Source organism: Melanostigma gelatinosum, assembly GCF_949748355.1.
Source record: "Melanostigma gelatinosum genome assembly, chromosome: 17".
In the NCBI taxonomy this organism is placed as follows: domain Eukaryota; kingdom Metazoa; phylum Chordata; class Actinopteri; order Perciformes; family Zoarcidae; genus Melanostigma; species Melanostigma gelatinosum.
The window spans coordinates 4378782-4398082 of record NC_136650.1 but is presented as its reverse complement, the minus strand read 5'-3'; the positions used below and the strand labels follow the sequence as shown (position 1 = coordinate 4398082).

General features: G+C 44.1%; 1 protein-coding gene and 1 long non-coding RNA gene across 2 annotated transcripts in view; one reads left to right on the top strand and one right to left on the bottom strand.

Moving 5' to 3' along the window:
• Positions 1–658: 658 nt before the first annotated feature.
• Positions 659–19301, bottom strand: part of pou2f2a (POU class 2 homeobox 2a) — a gene marked incomplete at both ends in the record, with an annotated part of 73875 nt that continues 55232 nt past the window's right edge. The window contains 12 exons of the mRNA XM_079288130.1: positions 659–1035; positions 3039–3112; positions 3746–3887; positions 4528–4576; positions 5549–5746; positions 6752–6897; positions 7689–7830; positions 7926–8165; positions 11704–11795; positions 17499–17607; positions 17764–18051; positions 19039–19251. Of these exons, the coding sequence (XP_079144256.1) occupies positions 659–1035; positions 3039–3112; positions 3746–3887; positions 4528–4576; positions 5549–5746; positions 6752–6897; positions 7689–7830; positions 7926–8165; positions 11704–11795; positions 17499–17607; positions 17764–18051; positions 19039–19251 (2070 nt within the window). The remainder of the gene's footprint in view (positions 1036–3038; positions 3113–3745; positions 3888–4527; positions 4577–5548; positions 5747–6751; positions 6898–7688; positions 7831–7925; positions 8166–11703; positions 11796–17498; positions 17608–17763; positions 18052–19038; positions 19252–19301) is intronic.
• On the top strand, positions 13170–14760 carry LOC306791418. Its single transcript, XR_013772747.1, has 4 exons — positions 13170–13355; positions 13490–13565; positions 13665–13864; positions 14485–14760. It is a non-coding gene; the product is annotated as an uncharacterized lncRNA (long non-coding RNA).

Genomic DNA, 19301 nt, shown 5'->3' with positions numbered 1-19301 from the left:
TGAACTAAAGCTTTTCTCTCCGTTTGTTTTTTTTCGTTTGTTGTCTTTTTTGGTTTTCAGTTTTTGGTATTTGGAGATTTTGGTTTTCATCTTTGTAAGTGTGTGTTTCTCTTCTAGCATCTTCTCTTTGTTTTTTAAATTCGGTTACAACCACGTGACCTTCCGAGCTTGTTAAACAAGTCTTTTCTTCTTGCCTCCCATTTTTCACACAGTCTCTCTTCTCATCCCTGCCCTCGGCGAGTTCGTCTCTTCCTCCAGCAGATAAAAAGCATGCTGTTGGTTTCCCGATGCCAAGCGCAAATAAAACACTCCTCAGTGCCACCTCTCCAGCTGTAGATCATTATTTGGTTTCAAATCCCCCCCCCTCTGCTCTTCAGTTCTCTCTATCCTCTCCATCCTCCCTCCCTCTTGGCTTCGTCCCGTCATCCTTCCGTGTATATTTTTGGCTTCAGAAGACTTCAGCGGGGACGCAGAGAGAGAGAGAGGGAGAGAGAGAGAGCGAGAGAGAGACGATATCGGAGACGGATCAGACAGAGAGATGGCTTTGGTTGAAAGGCGAGGTTGTAAATTCAAGATTTCTTTAAAGCTCCTTTAACTCGTCCTCTACTTCCTCCTCCTCGTCCTCCGCTGATAGGATACTTTGGCTGTCAGTCGGGGATCACTCGGCCATGGCCCCTCCCAGGGGCGGTGGCGAGGCTTCGCTGAAGGAACAGAAAGAGGCGGGACTTGAACAAGGAGATGCGGACTCCTCGGGGCACGAGGTCGGGCTCATGAGGCCACTGGTGCCAGGGGGCGGAGATTGGGAGAAGGAGAACCTCGGGCCGTACCCGCCAACACCGCTGACCAGTCCCATGGAAGGTGTGGAGGGCGTCGCCATAGAGCCGGTCACCATGGGGAGGAGGGTGGGGCGGTTGAGGAAGAGGGAGGGGCGGAGGGAGTGAGGTAAGGCGGGACACCCGGGTCCGCCCAGAAGCATGTGAGCCGCTCCGCCCTCGAGGCCGGAGATGGACAGCTGCCCGCTGCTGGCTGCCAGGGCTGCTCGGGGGGGAAGAGAGGAAGAGGAGTGCGCACAGTGATGGAGGAAGAGCAAGGAGGGGGAAGATGGAAAGAGAGATGAGACAGGAAGAGGGGAAGAGATGAAAAACAACAACAAAAAGATGCAAGAAACTCAAGAGAAAGCAGAGGGATCGAAAGAAAAAGACAAAAAAGTGATGAATACAATGTGAGGGATGATGAAGAGAGGTAGACAAAAGGAGTGAGGATAGGAGGAGAATGAAGAGGACACCGAGAGCAGAGATGGGACACAGCAACAACGGAGGAAGAACAGAAGAAGAGGTGAAGAGAAGGATGGAGGCAGATAAGAAACAGGTAGAGCGGTTGAAGAAAAGGAGGAAGATGTAGAAGATAGACAGAGACAGGAATAAAAGAAGTCAGTGAACACATCAGGTAACCACAGATACAGATGATGAGGGACGACACCGTCTTATCTACACAACAGGAATAAATGATTGACAGGATGGCGTGAATGGTTAAAGGGCTCAGTTCACCAAACTCAAAACAAAACTATTTTCAAAAGAAGAGAAGAAGACGAGATCTGAAAAACAAACTGTCTGCATGGATTTGGATTCTTTGTTTGTAATTTGAGTGAACTGAACCTTTACAAAAGAGTCTGTTTCTATCTACATTTGGAGGTGATGAATACGCAACCCCAGAATGCAAGGGGACAAATGACAGTCAGCAAAACGGTGAAGATGATGATGTTTGTTTACCACACACATGCACACGCACATGGCCGGCGCACTCTCCCATGTAATGATGAAATGGATCGAGGCGGACGCTTGTGAAAGTGTCAGAACTTAACTTCCGTATCGTCCTGTGGACCGTCGGCACATGAAGCCTCGCATCGCCTCGGTAAAAACAAAAAGGACAGAGGTCCAGCGATTCACAAACCTCTTTTCTGGGGACCCACTTTTCGCGACCGATTCCCGGTAGGCCTTATCTATGTAAATTGTAAATGAACAATCCTGGCCATTTCTGCATTCATTTGTAAATATTTAATAAGTAAATCAGGCATGTTTGACGTATCACAACTTTGTTTTATGCATATGTTATTGAAAACACACACATATTAAATACAAAAATAAATAGTGAGAGTTACCAAGCTATTTCCTCTCATCAGTAATTATATGATATTAGATATTAAATATTATTAGTACGCTACAAAGCAGAAATACTTTTTTATTTTTTTTTGCTTCAACAACTTAATTTCAACCCTGAAACTCCTCTTTCTTCCCTCCTTCAGCCCGTAACGCTATCAGAGACCGGCAGTGCCAGAGCTGCAGTTTCCGTAACAGACTGTATCCGTCTCATCAACAGCGGCCTGGAGGAAGGCCGGCCCTGAACCGAGCGGGAGAATAGGGGAAGGTCTGAATGGGCGCTATAGGGAGATGGATCACGTAAGGGATTCAAAGCTGAGCTCGACGGACCTTATTTGTGATGCTTAATTGATTTGGCAGCAGATCGCCTCCTTCAAAAAGGGGAATTTTGAGAGGAGACTAGTTATTTAGCCGACAGGCCTTGGTGTTGAAGAAGGAGGGGATTGTGCCTGTTCAACTGTTTACTGTAAGCTGACTTGGCCTCCTAAGCTTTGCCACGAGGGGCTCTTGTCACTTTGTGATAATGGCGGGGCTATTGTATGAGAATCAAATTGAATCTTTCACCATACTGAGCGATTCAACAAGTTTGTGGTGAGGAGGAGGAGGAGGAGGAGGAGGAGGAGGAGCGTGCGGCCAGGCTCGCTGTCGGCTACGGTCGTCGGAGGCTGCGAGGAAATTCATTTTGAGCAGAATGGATGAGGGGTGAAGTGGGAAGAGGTCTTTAGAAATGGAGACTCGCTGGGCTGGAGGGGGACAGCCTGCATGCACATACACACACACACACAGACACACACACAGACAGACACACACACACACACACACACACACACACACACACACACACACACACACACACACACACACACACACACACACACACACCTTGCATGGTAGCCAGGGGGTTGCTGCCAATGAGGGCCTGGTTCATCCCTGTGCTTACTCCCATCATTGTGTTCCTGAAATGTGGATGGACCGCAAATTCACACACACACACGCACAAAAATTCACACGTGTAGAGAAAAAGTCGGCAGGTTAACGTACTTATAAGGGACCTCAGGGCTTTGAACTTGGCTTGTGTTTCGACTGAGGCATCAGCAGCTTCTCCTACTTTTTTGTGCAGCAGCTGATGTTTTCTATCTGTCAGAACCGCATGCCTTAGCTGTGTGTGTGTAAACATGCAGAAATGCAGTAGAACCGGCGTGGCAGCGGTCTGAATGCCACAGATTCCTTTGTAGCATGCAGCTACATATGATTCAGATGATGTCAACGTAACATGTTTTCATTTATTTTTTTCTTTTGTAGATTAATTCATTGTCATTTTTTTTGAAAAATGGTTTTTAAATCTCAATTTATCTGACCAACAGTTCAAAAAACAATTCCATACATTTTACAAAAATAAATATATTTAAAAAACAAATGTAAGATTCGGAAACTGGAGAGCGTTTGATTGTTTGGCTGTTGCTGTAACTTTGACTTAAAAAAAAGAAAATGTGGGCGGGTTTAAGTCAAGCCGCTATGCTAAATACTTAATAATAAAGAAGTGCATTGTTTTGGATCTTGGATGAAAACTACAGAGCATAAACACTCACCCGGTGATAAGCCCGTGGGCCCCGAGGCTGTGAGGGGCGGCGCTAGCTGTGTTGTGAGGGGGCGGGGTCACAGATGAAGAGGTGGAGCCCACCGTGGCGGAGCTGACGGGAGTCATGGGGCAGGATGCTGAAGAGCTTGCGGCTGAAGAGGAAGAGGAGAAGAAGAGGGATGTTGATGCCGTGCGGCGGGTTTGAGTTACAGCGTTGTTTCTCAATAAGGCTCAGAATCCTGACGGTTCTTCATCAGCAGTCAGGATCCTGAGCGTCTTCTTTAACTCCATTCTACTGCGGACCGGAGAGGGAGGCTGGCGAGCGCAGAGCGCTAGCCTCGGCTCAACGGGCCGATAAATTTCCCAGCTGTGTTTGTTACCTGTCAGGCCATCTGTCATATCTGTGAAGCCCGAGATAGCTCGCACTGTAGCCTGAGGTCTATAAATCACCAGGACATGTCGTGACTCATGGAGGTAAACAACTCGAGATGGGACCCGTGCCTCCATGTTGTCGTCAACAAAACATCATGTTTTCTATTTCAATCTCCCTCTCGTGGAAATCATTTTCTTTAAAGTGATGATTCTTCAGTGTTTCATCAGACCGGCGAAAGGAAAGGCTCCGACAATACAGAAACATCAACGTCTCCCAAATAACGCCAGGAGCACTTTAATCTTCCCGTCTCCGGCCTCAGGGTTCCAAAAAAAAGGCAATTGAGAAGCGCCGCTCTGACCTTTAATAATTAATGGACGAGACTTGGCACAGGCACAAACAGTAATTACAGCTGAGCTCACCTGTTGTGCTGAGGCAGGTGGTGACCTGGGACAGACCATGGCTCGATATCTGGAGTGGGAGAGAGAGAGAAATTAGGAAATGCTTCCAAATCCATCTGTCAAGCTACATCAAAAAAACGCGGTAGAGTATTGCCGCGTTCACACCAAATTTGCGCCATTAACCATGGAAAAAAGAACTATTTCTATTCCTGCTTAGTATGTGTTGTTGAAGTCACAGATATCCCGGGAAACTAAACGCCGTCATGTCTGGTTCATAACATTGTTCAGAGGAGCTCCGTGGATTGTATCAAGCTGTATTCACTGTCTAGCAAGCCACACGTCGCTGTTTACTACAGCTGTAGGAACACAAAATAAACTGATCTGGCTGTGATTCAACGGCAATAAACCGACAAAAAGGGACTCCGAAATAACTACGTAATGATGCCGATTTGTCTGAATTCATGTGTCGTTAGTTCTCTCCGCAAGACGACAAGCAAATCACTTTTAAAATACTTGTCTTCTCAATGGAGCTCTGATGGATCGGTGCTAGGCTATGCTAACATCGTAGCAGCTCCACCAGCACTCAATAACGTCACGTAGGCGTAAATACGGCAGCGTCTATTCATTGTTTGTACCGTATGGTTTACACACACACATGCATACACATAGTTTGGTCCGCTCTCTATTGATATGAGGTATCGTAGAGCTCTGGGTGAACACAGACGGCTACAGGATTTATTTCCTGATTCAACAACGGCAGGAAGCCAGTGATGACAGGGGGAGCAACTCAACGCTGATAGGCTATCGCGTCACTCCATTTTTTCGCAGAAGTTGAAAAACTTCAACTCGCGTGTTTGGGGCGATTTGGCGTTTGACGCAAATTCGCCCGACTTCCCCCGACTTCGCGCAGCGGCATCGCAAATTCGCGTCACTCCAGTCTCATGGCGTCTGTGCATAGACTTTGTATGTAATCTACTCGCGCGAATAATTCGCGCCGCGTTTGGTGTGAACGCACCATTAGTGGACCCGCGGTGGACTGTACCATGTGCGGGCTGTAGCAGGGGGCTTTGTGTGTCATGACAGGCGAGGTCTGGCTGGGCAGGGGAGGTGTGGTGCTGCTGGAGGGGTTGATGCGTTTCTCCTTCTGCCTGCGGTTGCAGAACCAAACGCGGATCACCTCCTTCTCCATGCTGAGCTGATCCGTCATGAGCAGGATCTCCTCCGAGGTAGGCTTCTGGTTCTGAGGAGGAAAAGCGTCAGACAGATGAGCAGATGGGGAAACCCATGTGACAATGCCGGTTTTTACCCTTAACCTCCCTCCTGGGGTACCTCAAATTATTTGTCTTTAACAATGTTATGGTGTAATAATAAACAAAGACAGCCATGGAAGGGGGTAATATTTAGAGGAAAAACATAACACTAATACAATTAATGTATTTGGTGGCTCACGCTACCGCAGTGTTTAACGTGGCCCCTGTGGTGTGTTGAGGTTGATCCAACCGTGCAAAGAGATGAGATGAGGTTCCTTAAGAGAAAAAAACTATTTTTCATGCAAATGTATGATGTTTGTTTTGTGAGTTATGTCTCTTAATTGTACATCATACGTTTTTTTCGTATAAAATGTACGACTTTAAACTTGGAAAAAAGTTTGGTCGGTGGCAAAAGAAAGAGTTAAGTCTGGAGCCTTGCTCTCAATTATAGTTCTGAGAAAGAAAATCTGAATTGCCAAATAAATCGGGATGAAATCGAAAATTGGAAGCGGTGCATCTCTAGTGAGCACGCGTCCAAGAGGAAGCTGCGTGAATGACGGACGCAGCGCCGAAAAAGTGCAATAGCGAGAGGGAACGCCAACAGAGCTCGTTCCAAAACCAGAGTGAATCTGTGGGTGGCTTTGACCCGCTGCCGAGCACCAGAACCCTCGTTGAGCCGGGGCCAACATCACTTATTAACAGCACTTAAAATCCCTTTGTTTTTAAAAGGATGATTCTTGCTCGAAAAGTTAAATTTGTTTTAATTTTCACATTTATTATTTCTCTAAAATTAAAGCTGAGACGCCACTCTTGAATCTGCTACCTGCACCATTTTATACAACTGATTTATCTACAATAAATACCGTACTTTTCAGATATCAGCTAAAAATGTAAAGTGCATTGAAATAGGATTTATTTTCGAATGACTTGATATCATTTCATGGATCTGTCTCCATGTGCAGATATGACCGATGCAGCTTCCTGTGTTCCCCTACCATGTGGAAGTTGCGCTCTAAGGCCACTCGCACGTTGGTCTCGATGCTGGTGCGCTTCTTCCTGCGTCGGCCGGATAGACCCTCGATGCCCAGCATGGGGGAGGAGAGAGACGGGCTGGGCAGCATACTGTCTATTGCCATGTGTTCTGTCGGAGGGAACACAGTGAGACAAGAATGCTTTGTTTGAAGTAAAACAACCATCACGCTGTTTCTGCACGTAACTCATATGGTGACGGCAAAATAAAAACACTTTGGACTTATAGAACTGTTGCTGACATACAGTATAGCTGAGTAATCTGTCAGCTAAATGGATGGAATACGGCTGCATTATGGATGTATCATAATGCCATATTATCAAGTAAGATTAAATAACGCGTTAAAGAGAGAGACTTTCAGATTGTTCAGTTTACAATATTTATTTAAAAAAATGACGGAATATTAGGCCAATTGTAGGGAATAATAAACAAAAGCAATTTGGAGCCGTGGGACGGGGGCAATATTCAGAGGAAAAACGTAATACTAATAAAATGAATATATTTGCAAATTCATGACTTCATGACTAAGAAGAGTTTTTTCTCTTTTCAATTTACAACTTTAATCTCAGAGGATAACCGAGAGATTTTCTTATAAAATGCACAACTTTAATCTTGGAAATAATATTAATAAAGTTGTTTTTTTCTGAAAATGGCGCTCCCGCGCTCCCCTGGCTCTATAATAATTAATAATAACAATAATTTGTCTCACCTACAATGGCCCGAATACTCCTACTACACTACCTGTACTGTCAATGGAAGTGTTCAGCTAACGTCAGGTCATTTGAAACTTTAAAGTCATGCTAAATGATAAAGTGCCAGGAATAGACTCGGCTTTCTCCATGTTCCTGATGACAGACCGGTGACGGCAGTCGACCGGCTCTGCTGAGTTTTTCGTTGTTTACCTGCATCACCCAGCCACTTCTCCAGCAGCGGTTTCAGCTTGCACATGTTCTTAAAGCTCAGGTTGAGAGCTTCGAATCGGGAGATGGTGGTCTGGCTGAAGTCATTGCCGTATAGTTTGCCCATCGCCACGCCGACGTCCCCCTGGCCGAGACGGACGAAACAAAAAGTCAGAAACAGAACTGAGACTCACGCGACTTACTCCGCTCCACCTTGCTCTCATCCCTGTCGGATTGTACCTGGGTGAATCCCAGCTTGATGCGTCGCTGTTTGAAGGTGCGGGCGAACACCTCCAGCTCCTCCAGGTCGCTGGGCTCCTCCCCCATGTGACTCCCGTGACCTCCGGGAGTCAATCCGGACACCAGCGAGGAACCTATGGCGCTGCCGGACGCCGAGGTGGCTCCAACAGACGTCCCGACGCCGCTGGCAACTATGGAACCGCCGCTTCCACCGACCACAACATCGCTGCTCTTCTCCCTCTGTTATATCAGGAAGACAGTGTTGTTAGGTAGGTAGGCAGGTTTGTGATTTAGCTTTGAAGTGCTTTTAATTTTGAAAGGTGCTATATAAATAACGTTATTATTATTAATAGTACAAAATGATACAGAGCTGTCGAGGCATTGAAAAACATTCTCTGAAATGAAAGTGTTTTCACTTTCCAAATAAACTGGATGGTGAATAAACATGCATAAAAAACAATAATTTGACCCTGGTGCATTGACAAATCATAGAGATTTGACAGGAATCATGCAAAAAAAAAAAAGAAAATACTATGAATCTAATATAGCGTTTAACCGTCGACGCAGGAGGAAGGAATTTGCCCCAGCGTGCTTTGGGGGTATCGAGGAATTGACCAGATGCATGCGTGATATCTGCTGCCGCACGCCTCGTTTACATTCACTGTCTCTGTGCATAAAATACACGGACAAGCAGGGGACGCCCCGCCAGCGCGTTTGACATGACTTCATCACGGCTGAATGAAAAAATCCATGACGGCCCCCAGGTGTGCGGAGACGCATTCATGCATCACGTTATGGCAGATAAAGGCCGAGGACACGAGGGGAGGCCGTGTGAATGCATCGTCGGGAGCCAAGATCCCCGTTGGACTGCGTCTTAGGATGGAAAGAAGCAGCATTTTCCAGCAGATATTAGCTATTTGCATAAACTACGCAGTGACTCGTGTCTCCTAAAGTGGAGCGTGACAATCGAGCATTTTGCATTCTGCAGGTGGTCTGCAGCAGATGGCAGTTGATAGCGCTGAACGTCAGTCTGACAGAGATTCAACAGCCATTCCATTGGCACGGAAATAACACGACAAGTCCCACTTATGTAGTTTCCAAAGGTCTCTTTTTCTTTTTCTCACTTCCCCTCTCTCCCCGTCTCCCCCCTTTCTCTCTCGCTCTCTCAAACTCAACCAGCCTTATTGGCATGACCACGAATTGCTGTTTTTTCTTTGAAAGGAAAGAGTATAAAAAAATCCTTAATGTGACAAAATAAAGGACATTGTTGGGGTCTGACCAAATGGCTTCAATATGTGCTGTGGACAAAGAGAATCAGGCCTTCACTTTTTCAAGCAAAGGTTTCATCCTGATTTGTAGTTTGATAAGAGCAAAGGAATTTCACACTCGGGTGTGAATTCCCCCCCCCCAAAAAAACCATGTTAACCGCTGCAATGTCATTGGCCGAAGGCCAAGAGAACCCAGGACCCCTGTGGTTCAGCCACTGTTCTATAAAACTGTCTTCAGCCCACACCTCCACGCTTTTTCCCTTCGACCTCGGTTGAGTTAGGGAGCACGCAACCGCTCTTCACCCGGACCTTCGTCCTGGACGCATGAAGATACATCGGCCTCTCCTCCCCCCTCCAGCACGACGGAGGCCACGAGGACGCAACGGCCCTTCTCCCCTACTCAAACCCTGACAGGTCACGAGCCATTTCGCTGGACGAAACAGCCCGCGATAACGAATCCGCTTCAGCGATCCGTTCAGTGCTTTTTGCTCCTTTTTCTTTTTGCGCACACTCCGGCAGGAAGACGTCTAATCCTCTCCTGACCGATGATTACCGGGAGACCTACGGACCACGTCGTCTCAGCCGAAGTTAAACTGTCCTCCCTGCAGCGAGGATAGTTCACGTCTGCGTTTCGCTCCAGGACGAGCTCACGCCACGGCGGACCGAAGCCGCACCAGCAAAAGCCGTGCGACACACAGCGCCCGCTACCAGCCGCGCTGCAAGCAGCCCCCCCCCCCTTCCTGCCGAGGAAACAGGACAACTCTTCCACGAACACTCTTCCCTTGCTCCGAAGCATCTCAAAGTAAGAGTTCATGGCATCTGGGCATAGCTTAGCTTAAATGAACTTAAGTCTAATTCAGGTCATTCATTTATATGTTGATATTCCCGTGTTTTTCTGTGTTTAAGTTACTGTCGCGTGATATTGAGATATTGCGCAATCATTACGGAACAGAGAAGTTCCGCTGTATTTGTGTATTAACTATGACTTGTTTGCTTGGGATTTATTTGATTTCTTTTCATTGGTTTTATTACACTTCATGTAGTATTCTCTCATTAAATCAGCTCTGTGAGTGAAGTGTGGAATCTCGGCTATCGTACATAACTGCTGGCAGTTCTACCGACAACGGCACGTTGTGTACGGTACGCCAGCGATCCCCATTATCACTACAACGCGGACCGCACGCAGAAGCTTGATTCATGACCCCCACCTTTGCTCTCTCTTTCTTATCTCTGCCCCTGGGGAAACCCCGTTGAAACGATCGCCTCACAACACATGTGTGCATCGGCACACGTGATTACGTACAGCAGTCTCACCGCCATTTTGTCCGAGTCACTCGACTCCGCCATCTTTGTAGTTTCTAGCTGTAGTTCTTAAGGCCCCTCCCCCTTTGGCCCGCGTCACTCGACGCCGCCATCTTTGTAGTCTTTAGCGGTAGCTGTAAGACTCTCCTTCCTGTTCACCCACAGACCCACACACACACACACACATACACACACAGACATACACCCTCATCCATTTTATTCATTCTTTAGTTTAGGCATATAAAATTGTATGATAACGTTTGTTGGTTGCAATATTAATTGATTTGATCATTTATTATTTTGATTTAATAAACGCTGTTATACTTTCAGGAGCAGTCGTCTGTGATTACTTGTGCATATGTATTTGATAAGACTGTATGTAGTAGCCTGTGCTCGAACTTAAAACCTTCACTGTCACTGAATGTATAGTCATACGCAGACTATTGACATTATGAGTGACTACTAATTATGAGACTTAGTTTTATCGTTTGGTTATTGGTCCCTGTTCGCAGGGTGGTGCCCCGTTGTTATTAATAATCATTAATAATTGTTACATACATCAATAATTCTATTGATGTCAAGAATTCAGTTTCTTAAATGCTGATAACCCAAACACGCTCCTTTAGATCCCAACAACATAAACAAATAATAAACTATTAGTATTATATTGATTATTATTATTATGTGTGTGCAAGATATAGTCAATTATCTATGCATTTGATACATAAATAAAATGAAAACTGTCTTCCATTTCCCTCGGTACGTTTTCTCACTGAATAAAAACGTGGATGCCTATTATTAAATAGTTTCCAGACAGGTGTGTCTTTTGGGCAGCGTGTGAGGATGTGCTGCTCCGTCTCTACCACAGGTGGCACAGTCGCTGCTCTTTAGCGTGTTTCCTTACATCTGACTGTTTCCATGTGGGAGCAGTGAGCGCTCAGTCTGTACTGTGTTAACAACAGTCACTGTCACAGTGAGCTGTCTGCTGTAGGACCAGAGAGGTCATTCTGTTTCTGTTCGGTTATCATTTGGTTGACTCTGATAGCTCTCATCTCTCTCTCTTTCTTTTCTCTTCATCTCTCTCCCCCGTCCCCCCTCTCTCTCCCTTTAGCTATATCTCCCTCCCCCCTCTGTTTCTTTCTTTCTCTCCATCCCCCCTCCCTCTCTCTCTTTCTTTTCTCTCTCTCCCCCCCCCAGACATTTCCTACCTGTGCTTGGAGTCCCAGGCGAGGTGGAGTTGTCAGTAGTCCCCCTGGGCTTTGCTGAGGTAGCTGGATCAGATTTGGTGTCGAGAGCAAACCTGTGACAGGAAGAGCAACCAATCAATAAACTAAACAATCCACCAAATGACTCAATGAATTAACCGGTAAAGCAACCAGGTAACAACAACAACGCTATGGAGCTAAATCCAGGTCAAAAGTTTCGTTCACTTGAAAAAAAAATGTGAACCTGAAAGTCCAAAAATACAGCAATGTATTCAAAATAAAAATAAGTGAATGAAAAGTTTTTTTGGGTTGAATATAATTTTGATTCAGTTCTGGAATTTTTTCGAATACATTTTTTTTTTTCAGTTTTCACGTTCATATATATTTTGATATTTGAGTTCTTAAATTTTCAGTTTCAGATTTTATATTTTCAGATTCAAATCTTTTTTTTTTGGGTTTCAAATCTTTTTTTCACGTTCAGGTTGTTTTTTTTCAGTTCAGGTTTTTTTTTTTCAGTTCAGGTCGTTTTTTTCAGTTCAGACTTTTGACCCAGATCTAACGTGGGGGGCGTGGTATCAACTGAGAGGGGCGTGTCATCATGAGTGACAGCATAACAACGAGGGCTGAGGAGTTCCTCAACCACGTTGCCTTCAGGTAACGTGGGCACCGCGAGAATTATGATTCAACACTTTCTATTCACCATATTCACGTGATTGAAAGTTTAAAAAATGACGCTAGTGCCAAAATTCTGTTTAGCAAGCTGTTTTAGCCTCTACTTGGGACGAATCACAGTAAAAGAGCAATAAACTATGCCATATTGGGCCGTTCAACTACCACACTTAATATCTGACGTTTCGCACTTCCACACACCACTGTGAACGCAGCGTAGTATCCTTGTGATGGCGTCCGCTCCACCTGGACCGCCTGCTGGCGCCAGCGCGCAGGTAAGAAATCGAATTAATTTTTTTATAGATACTAGAAATTATCCTAAATATTATAATGATGATTGTAAGATAGCGTCATACATAAAGGGAGAAGATTTATTTAAGTGGGGATTTCGCCAAAGCTAGAAATTAAGCAACTAGCTTAATGCTGTTAGCTTGTGTTTGTGAATTGTTCCCTCCTTACACTGACCAGCTCAAGTCCTTCAATGTGTGTTGTCTTTCGTAACAGAATGTCGACTATAATTCGACAGTGGCTGCAGCTGCACAGAGCCTTATAAATGTGCTCGCACAGAACCTCTCTCAGGGACAGCAAGAGCAAGGAAGAACGCAGCAAGAGCCATCATCTTCTGTAGAACAGGACATGGCCAGGTTTTTAGTTTTTATGGAATTTTATTTTTCATGTTAATTTAATGGTAGTTTGACAAGTTCATATGTATATTCATCATATTTTAATCAAATTGTTTTTTTTAATCATGTAGATCTTTCCCTGGGTTTTTCACAAGAAGAAGTAACCGTGGAAAGCGAATGATGCAGAGTCTAAAGACCTGTGGCACAGCATCCACAAAGACCTGGAGGCCTTTTAGTTTCTATGCATACCTGTTGAACATTAATGCAGAGACAACCCCAACCTCCTCTGAAGAGTTTGACCTTGCCCAGGCAGGACTTGGAAAAAGACATCTCAACATGTACAGGGATATGGGCCATGAAGAGGTATTTCATAAAGAAAACGTACTAGTTACAAATTGCACAATTGTTTATATTTGAAACATGCAACTTCATCCTCGTGTTTGTCTTTTCTTCAAGCATGTAGACATCACTTAGTCCCTATGTTATTGTTCTTTTAGTTCTTCAGACTACTACAAGATGAGTATCCTAAGATGCAGGGGCTGACAGGAGGATGGCTACTCTACAAGGCTGCAGGTAGAGAAAACTTGTTATATAAATTCCATTGTAATACATTGCCATTCAAATAAGTAGCCCAAACAAACACAACTGATCTAAACAATGTTGCATTTACAGGTGGGCAGGGTAAAAGGAGACTGATAATGATTCCTCCTGATTCTCATGGCTACACTGGGACCCTAATTCGCAGTGTTACAGGGTCAGGGAGAAACACCCTGTTTATTGTGCCTCTGCAACATGAGTTTGATGTAAATCCATTACCTCCAGATGCCATTGAATTCAAAAGTATGCCAAAAGCACAATGCCAAACGTGCAAAGTGAGTTTCCCTTTGCAGATTTTGGCCCTCCATGTTCAAGAGTTAGTTTAGTTCATTTTAGTAATGTGTATTGATAATCTAAATCTGCAAAGTAACCAGTAACTAAAGCTCTCAATGAATGTTGTGGAGTAAAACGTACAAGATTTCCCTCTGAAATAGTTGAGTAGAAGTATAAAGTAGCATGGAATGCAAATACTGAAGTAAAGTACAAGTACTTTTAAATAGTACTTAAGTGAAGTTAGTAAATGAAATTAGTTACACTCCACAACTGCATAGACATTATACATACAAATGAGAATTGTTTTTCCTAAACCTCTAGTTCTTAATGAGAACTTTTACAAAGGTCAATCTATATCTCCATTCTATGTAAAAAGACTTAATGTTAACACAGAATGCCATTTATAACCATTGTGGTTGGCCGAAATAGTCGAATATCTCTAAACCTCAGGAAATCACACACATTTGATTACATTTGTTTTGGATCAGCTGTTCTTCTGTGACCGAGAGTACCTCTGTTTATTTCACTTCTTTAAATCTAAAGACCTGCATTGCAGTAAAAAAGGAAAACTACATTTTAAACTGTCGCATAACTTTATTTTTTTCTTCTCTTTGCTTCATAGCTGAAGATCATGAAGAGGACGAAGACGGCCCACGGTCCATCACACCTGCAAGGTTTCTGCAGTGGATCACGGGCCAAGGTTACATCCCACTTCTCCCATCCGAGAAGAAGGATTTTGCTGTGATGCTCAGATTTAACCACGACTGCAGTGCAGACTTTGGGCATCACAGCATCTGTTACCCTGTCGTCTCAGCATGTACAAAGACAATTGCACTACCCGTACGACATATGAGGTCATATGTCGAGTTCAAAAAGGTTATGATGGAGGCTTTTCATCTCGGGCAGGAATTTCACAATGTGTAGACAATTGTCTTTCTCTACCCTCCATTTTTTTTTTTTTGCCTCCGTTCATGTTTAGCAAAAACTGCTGTTTTAATACTCTCATGTTCTGAGAAAAGAAAAGTATTTAATTGTAATATTTAAAAATACTTGTTTTGAAAAATGAGTTCCGTACACACAAAAATTGTGTTGACTGTTTATAAAAGAGAACAAAATGTTAAGGTTTGGAATTAAAAAAAGATTTTATACGATTTATTCTTCTTTTTACATGTGGCTTCACTGTTGCCAGTCACAACAAATACAAATTTAAAACACATTCATTGTATACTTGTTGGTGTTAAAGGGGTAAAACCCTTGAAACACAACGTTTGCATTTATGATACATGAGTTAGTACACAGTTCAATACAGCTAAATAAATGTCTCGGCCGTAGGACTCAGATGGTCTAGCAACATCAATAGCGGCCCTAAGGCGTGCCATATCCTCCTCACATAGGGGACATGCAATGGGTGGAAGAATCACTCCAGAACTGGTCACATTTTGCTCACTGGCACTGTTGAAATCAAGATCTGCATCCTCGATTTCCTTCATCAAGAAAAAAAAGCAGATTTCTTAATTAAACATTTGTCACATAGAAATCTGAGGACATAAAGTAAAACTATAAAGGTAAGCAGATTTTAAATAGATCAACATGTGAACATAACTGATACTATGCTGATGCAAGTATCAACATAGTATCATTTAATTAGTTTTAATGTGAACAAAGAGATACAAGCCCTGATCAGCATTTGAACACATTTTTGTTCTGTTATCTCTTTCATTAATTTGACGTTGGTGATTGAAAAAAACTTTGACACATCTGTTATTAAGCAATATTCAATTTTCGTACCCCAAATTATAATTGGTAGTGTAATCTAAAGTAAACTAAATTCAGTTGTACCAAGATGTTTTTTCATGGTATAAGTTTTGAGGGCTTCCTTTACAGTGTTGAAAAGCTGTTTTATGCACAATGCTTGTGTCTAAAATAAATTCAAGGAAATGGTGTGAGCTTTGCTATTCTATGAAGTAGAAACACTGGTCAAAACTATCAATGTATAATACTATGTTTGCTTAAAAATAACTTAGATTTGCTACCTCTGCCAGGTCTGGAGCATTAACAGGATTCTGGAGGAGTCCGATTGTCCACAGTTGTTGTGGGGACAGATTTTGCTCTGTCCTTAAAGGATGATTATCCCAACCCATCCTGAAGACATCAAGATCCCTCTGCAGACGTGGAAGAAATACATGCAAACAAACAGCATGCAAGTTATTACTTAAAACGTATGCAAAGTGAGCCAACTTGGAAGGCGTCTATCATAGCCTAAATTACGTATCAGAATACAACAACAAAGAGGACTGCAAAGGTTATGCTGTGTAAACTAAAGGTCCGTCCACACCAAGAACTATATAACTACAGAGATAACCACAGTGATAACGATGTGAGGATCCACACTGATGAACGACGAAGTTCTGTAAACAGTGACGCCAAGCAACATTTATAAGGCTCTGTGCAGCTGCAGCCACTGTCGAATTATAGTCGACATTCTGTTACGAAAGACAACACACATTGAAGGACTTGAGCTGGTCAGTGTAAGGAGGGAACAATTCACAAACACAAGCTAACAGCATTCAGCTAGTTGCTTAATTTCTAGCTTTGGCGAAATCCCCACTTAAATAAATCTTCTCCCTTTATGTATGACGCTATCTTACAATCATCATTATAATATTTAGGATAATTTCTAGTATCTATAAAAAAATTAATTCGATTTCTTACCTGCGCGCTGGCGCCAGCAGGCGGTCCAGGTGGAGCGGACGCCATCACAAGGATACTACGCTGCGTTCACAGTGGTGTGTGGAAGTGCGAAACGTCAGATATTAAGTGTGGTAGTTGAACGGCCCAATATGGCATAGTTTATTGCTCTTTTACTGTGATTCGTCCCAAGTAGAGGCTAAAACAGCTTGCTAAACAGAATTTTGGCACTAGCGTCATTTTTTAAACTTTCAATCACGTGAATATGGTGAATAGAAAGTGTTGAATCATAATTCTCGCGGTGCCCACGTTACCTGAAGGCAACGTGGTTGAGGAACTCCTCAGCCCTCGTTGTTATGCTGTCACTCATGATGACACGCCCCTCTCAGTTGATACCACGCCCCCCACGTTAGATCTGGGTCAAAAGTCGGAACTGAAAAAAACGACCTGAACTGAAAAAAAAAAACCTGAACTGAAAAAAAAAACCTGAACGTGAAAAAAAGATTTGAAACCCAAAACAAAAAGATTTGAATCTGAAAATATAAAATCTGAAACTGAAAATTTAAGAACTCAAATATCAAAATATATATGAACGTGAAAACTGAAAAAAAAAATGTATTCGAAAAAATTCCAGAACTGAATCAAAATTATATTCAACCCAAAAAAACTTTTCATTCACTTATTTTTATTTTGAATACATTGCTGTATTTTTGGACTTTCAGGTTCACATTTTTTTTTCAAGTGAACGAAACTTTTGACCTGGATTTAGCTCCATACAACGCATGCTGTAATGTTATGGCTGTAAAATGAAGTATGCGTTACTTTTGATTAAAAACAGAAAGATTGAGTGAAATCTCTGTGGTTTTGATCCTTCAGAGTTCCTGTTCTGTGGCTCAATTGCGTATTTTATAGTAATCATTGGAACTGAAGATCAGGAGATGACCTCACCCTGCTGCTGCGCCTGTGCTGGCTGAGACAGGAGGAACTGGGCAGGAGACTGGAGATGATGACCCGGCATCAAAACCAGCTGCTGGAGCTGCAACAGCTGCTGGATGTCCTGCAACGACAGACACGGACATGTGTCAGTCCACAGCACAGAGAAACCGGGCTTCAAGGCAACACAGAAGTCTTTGAAGAAGTGTTAAAGTTGCAACTCACGGGTGAGATGCTTATCTATCGACCAGCAGGGCGGTTTCAGTAAAACGGTTCATACCTGGGCTGTGAGCTGGATTGGCTGTGACAGGGTCAGCTGTGGTGGAGGCGGGACTTGGACAGTTTGTTCCTGTTTGGTTTGTTGCTGCTGCTGGGATTGCGACTGGTTCTGCTGCTGCTGCTGGTTGGCCTGTTGCTGGGCGGCGGCGTGGGCGGCGTGGGCTGCGTGGGCTGCGTGGGCTGCGTGGGCGGCATGGGCGGCATTGGACTGCTGAACGGCGGCCGCCAGGAGCTGAGCCTGAGCCTGTTGGAGGAGCAGCTGCTGCTGGGCCGGGAGGAGAGCAGCAAGCTGTGTGGGGGGGAAAGAGCAGGGGGGCGAGGAGGAGGAGGAGGAGCGATGGCGTTGAGGCGCGAGAGAAACGAGATGAAGACGTACAGACGCAGGAAGGGGATGCGATGGATAGGGCGAGGTATGACGACAAAAGGAGGAGAGAGCGGTGAAGGAAGAATGAAACGATCGGGACATGAGTGGAGACATTAAGGAAAGTCAGCAGAGAGAACAAAGAGCAGTGTCTGCTAAGCAGTCCAGGAATAGAGGTGTAGACAAACATGTTAGCGCAGAGTAAAAGCATGCCGGAGCCAAGAGAAGCAAGAGAAGCCTTCCACTTAACTTACAGAACATTCAGCTCAGGTATTCCTCTTCCTACGTGTTGTGCAAGTGTTTTCATGAATGTTGCAGTTGCCTCAACATTCCTCTGAGCTGAACATGAAGAAGTGAACATAGTGGCATATACGAATGCTGCTTATTTCATCCACAGAGCATTTAACTCAACTTCATTTCGACACAGATGTGGACTACTGCGGCTACATCGTCTAACACGAGGCAGAAAGGAGCAGAAGGGCCGAGCTGACATTTCAAGAGAGACTGGGACTGTTTAAGTCAAATGAAAGAAATGGGGCAACTTTGAGTCGAGTGAGCCGAACTGTTTTTCTTTCATCTTTCAAAGACAATGAAAGAAAGTGACTGAAAAGATCAAATAGTTCTGATTTTGTAGATAATGCCACATTTATTCTGTACAAATGTTGCTAAATTTCGAAATGAAATCAGTTTTCATACAAAGTCAAAATGAACTGAGGGGAACTGTCCAGCTCTGGAATCAGTTAAGACAGTCGCCATGTTGGACAAGAACGGGGGCAAAACGTTCCACTTGGCAATTTCATCATAAAAAAACAAAACAAAAACGTTTTCTAAACACAATTTACTGTGTGTGTGTGTGTGTGTGTGTGTGTGTGTGTGTGTGTGTGTGTGTGTGTGTGTGTGTGTGTGTTGTCTCACCCCTGCTAGCTGACTGCCAGCCAGCATCATCTGTGTGTGGTGGTGTTGTTGTTGCTGTTGTTGCTGTTGTTGTTGTTGCTGTTGTTGTTGCTGTTGTTGCTGTTGTTGCTGTTGCTGCTGTTGCTGCTGTTGTTGCTGTTGCTGGGAGGGAGGTGCAGGAGGAGCAGGAGGGACGGTGCTGTGGGTCATCTCCTCGCTCTCCTCTCTCTTTCCCTGAAGAAGATCACAGAGGCACACCTTCATTCAGCAACGTCGGCATACTG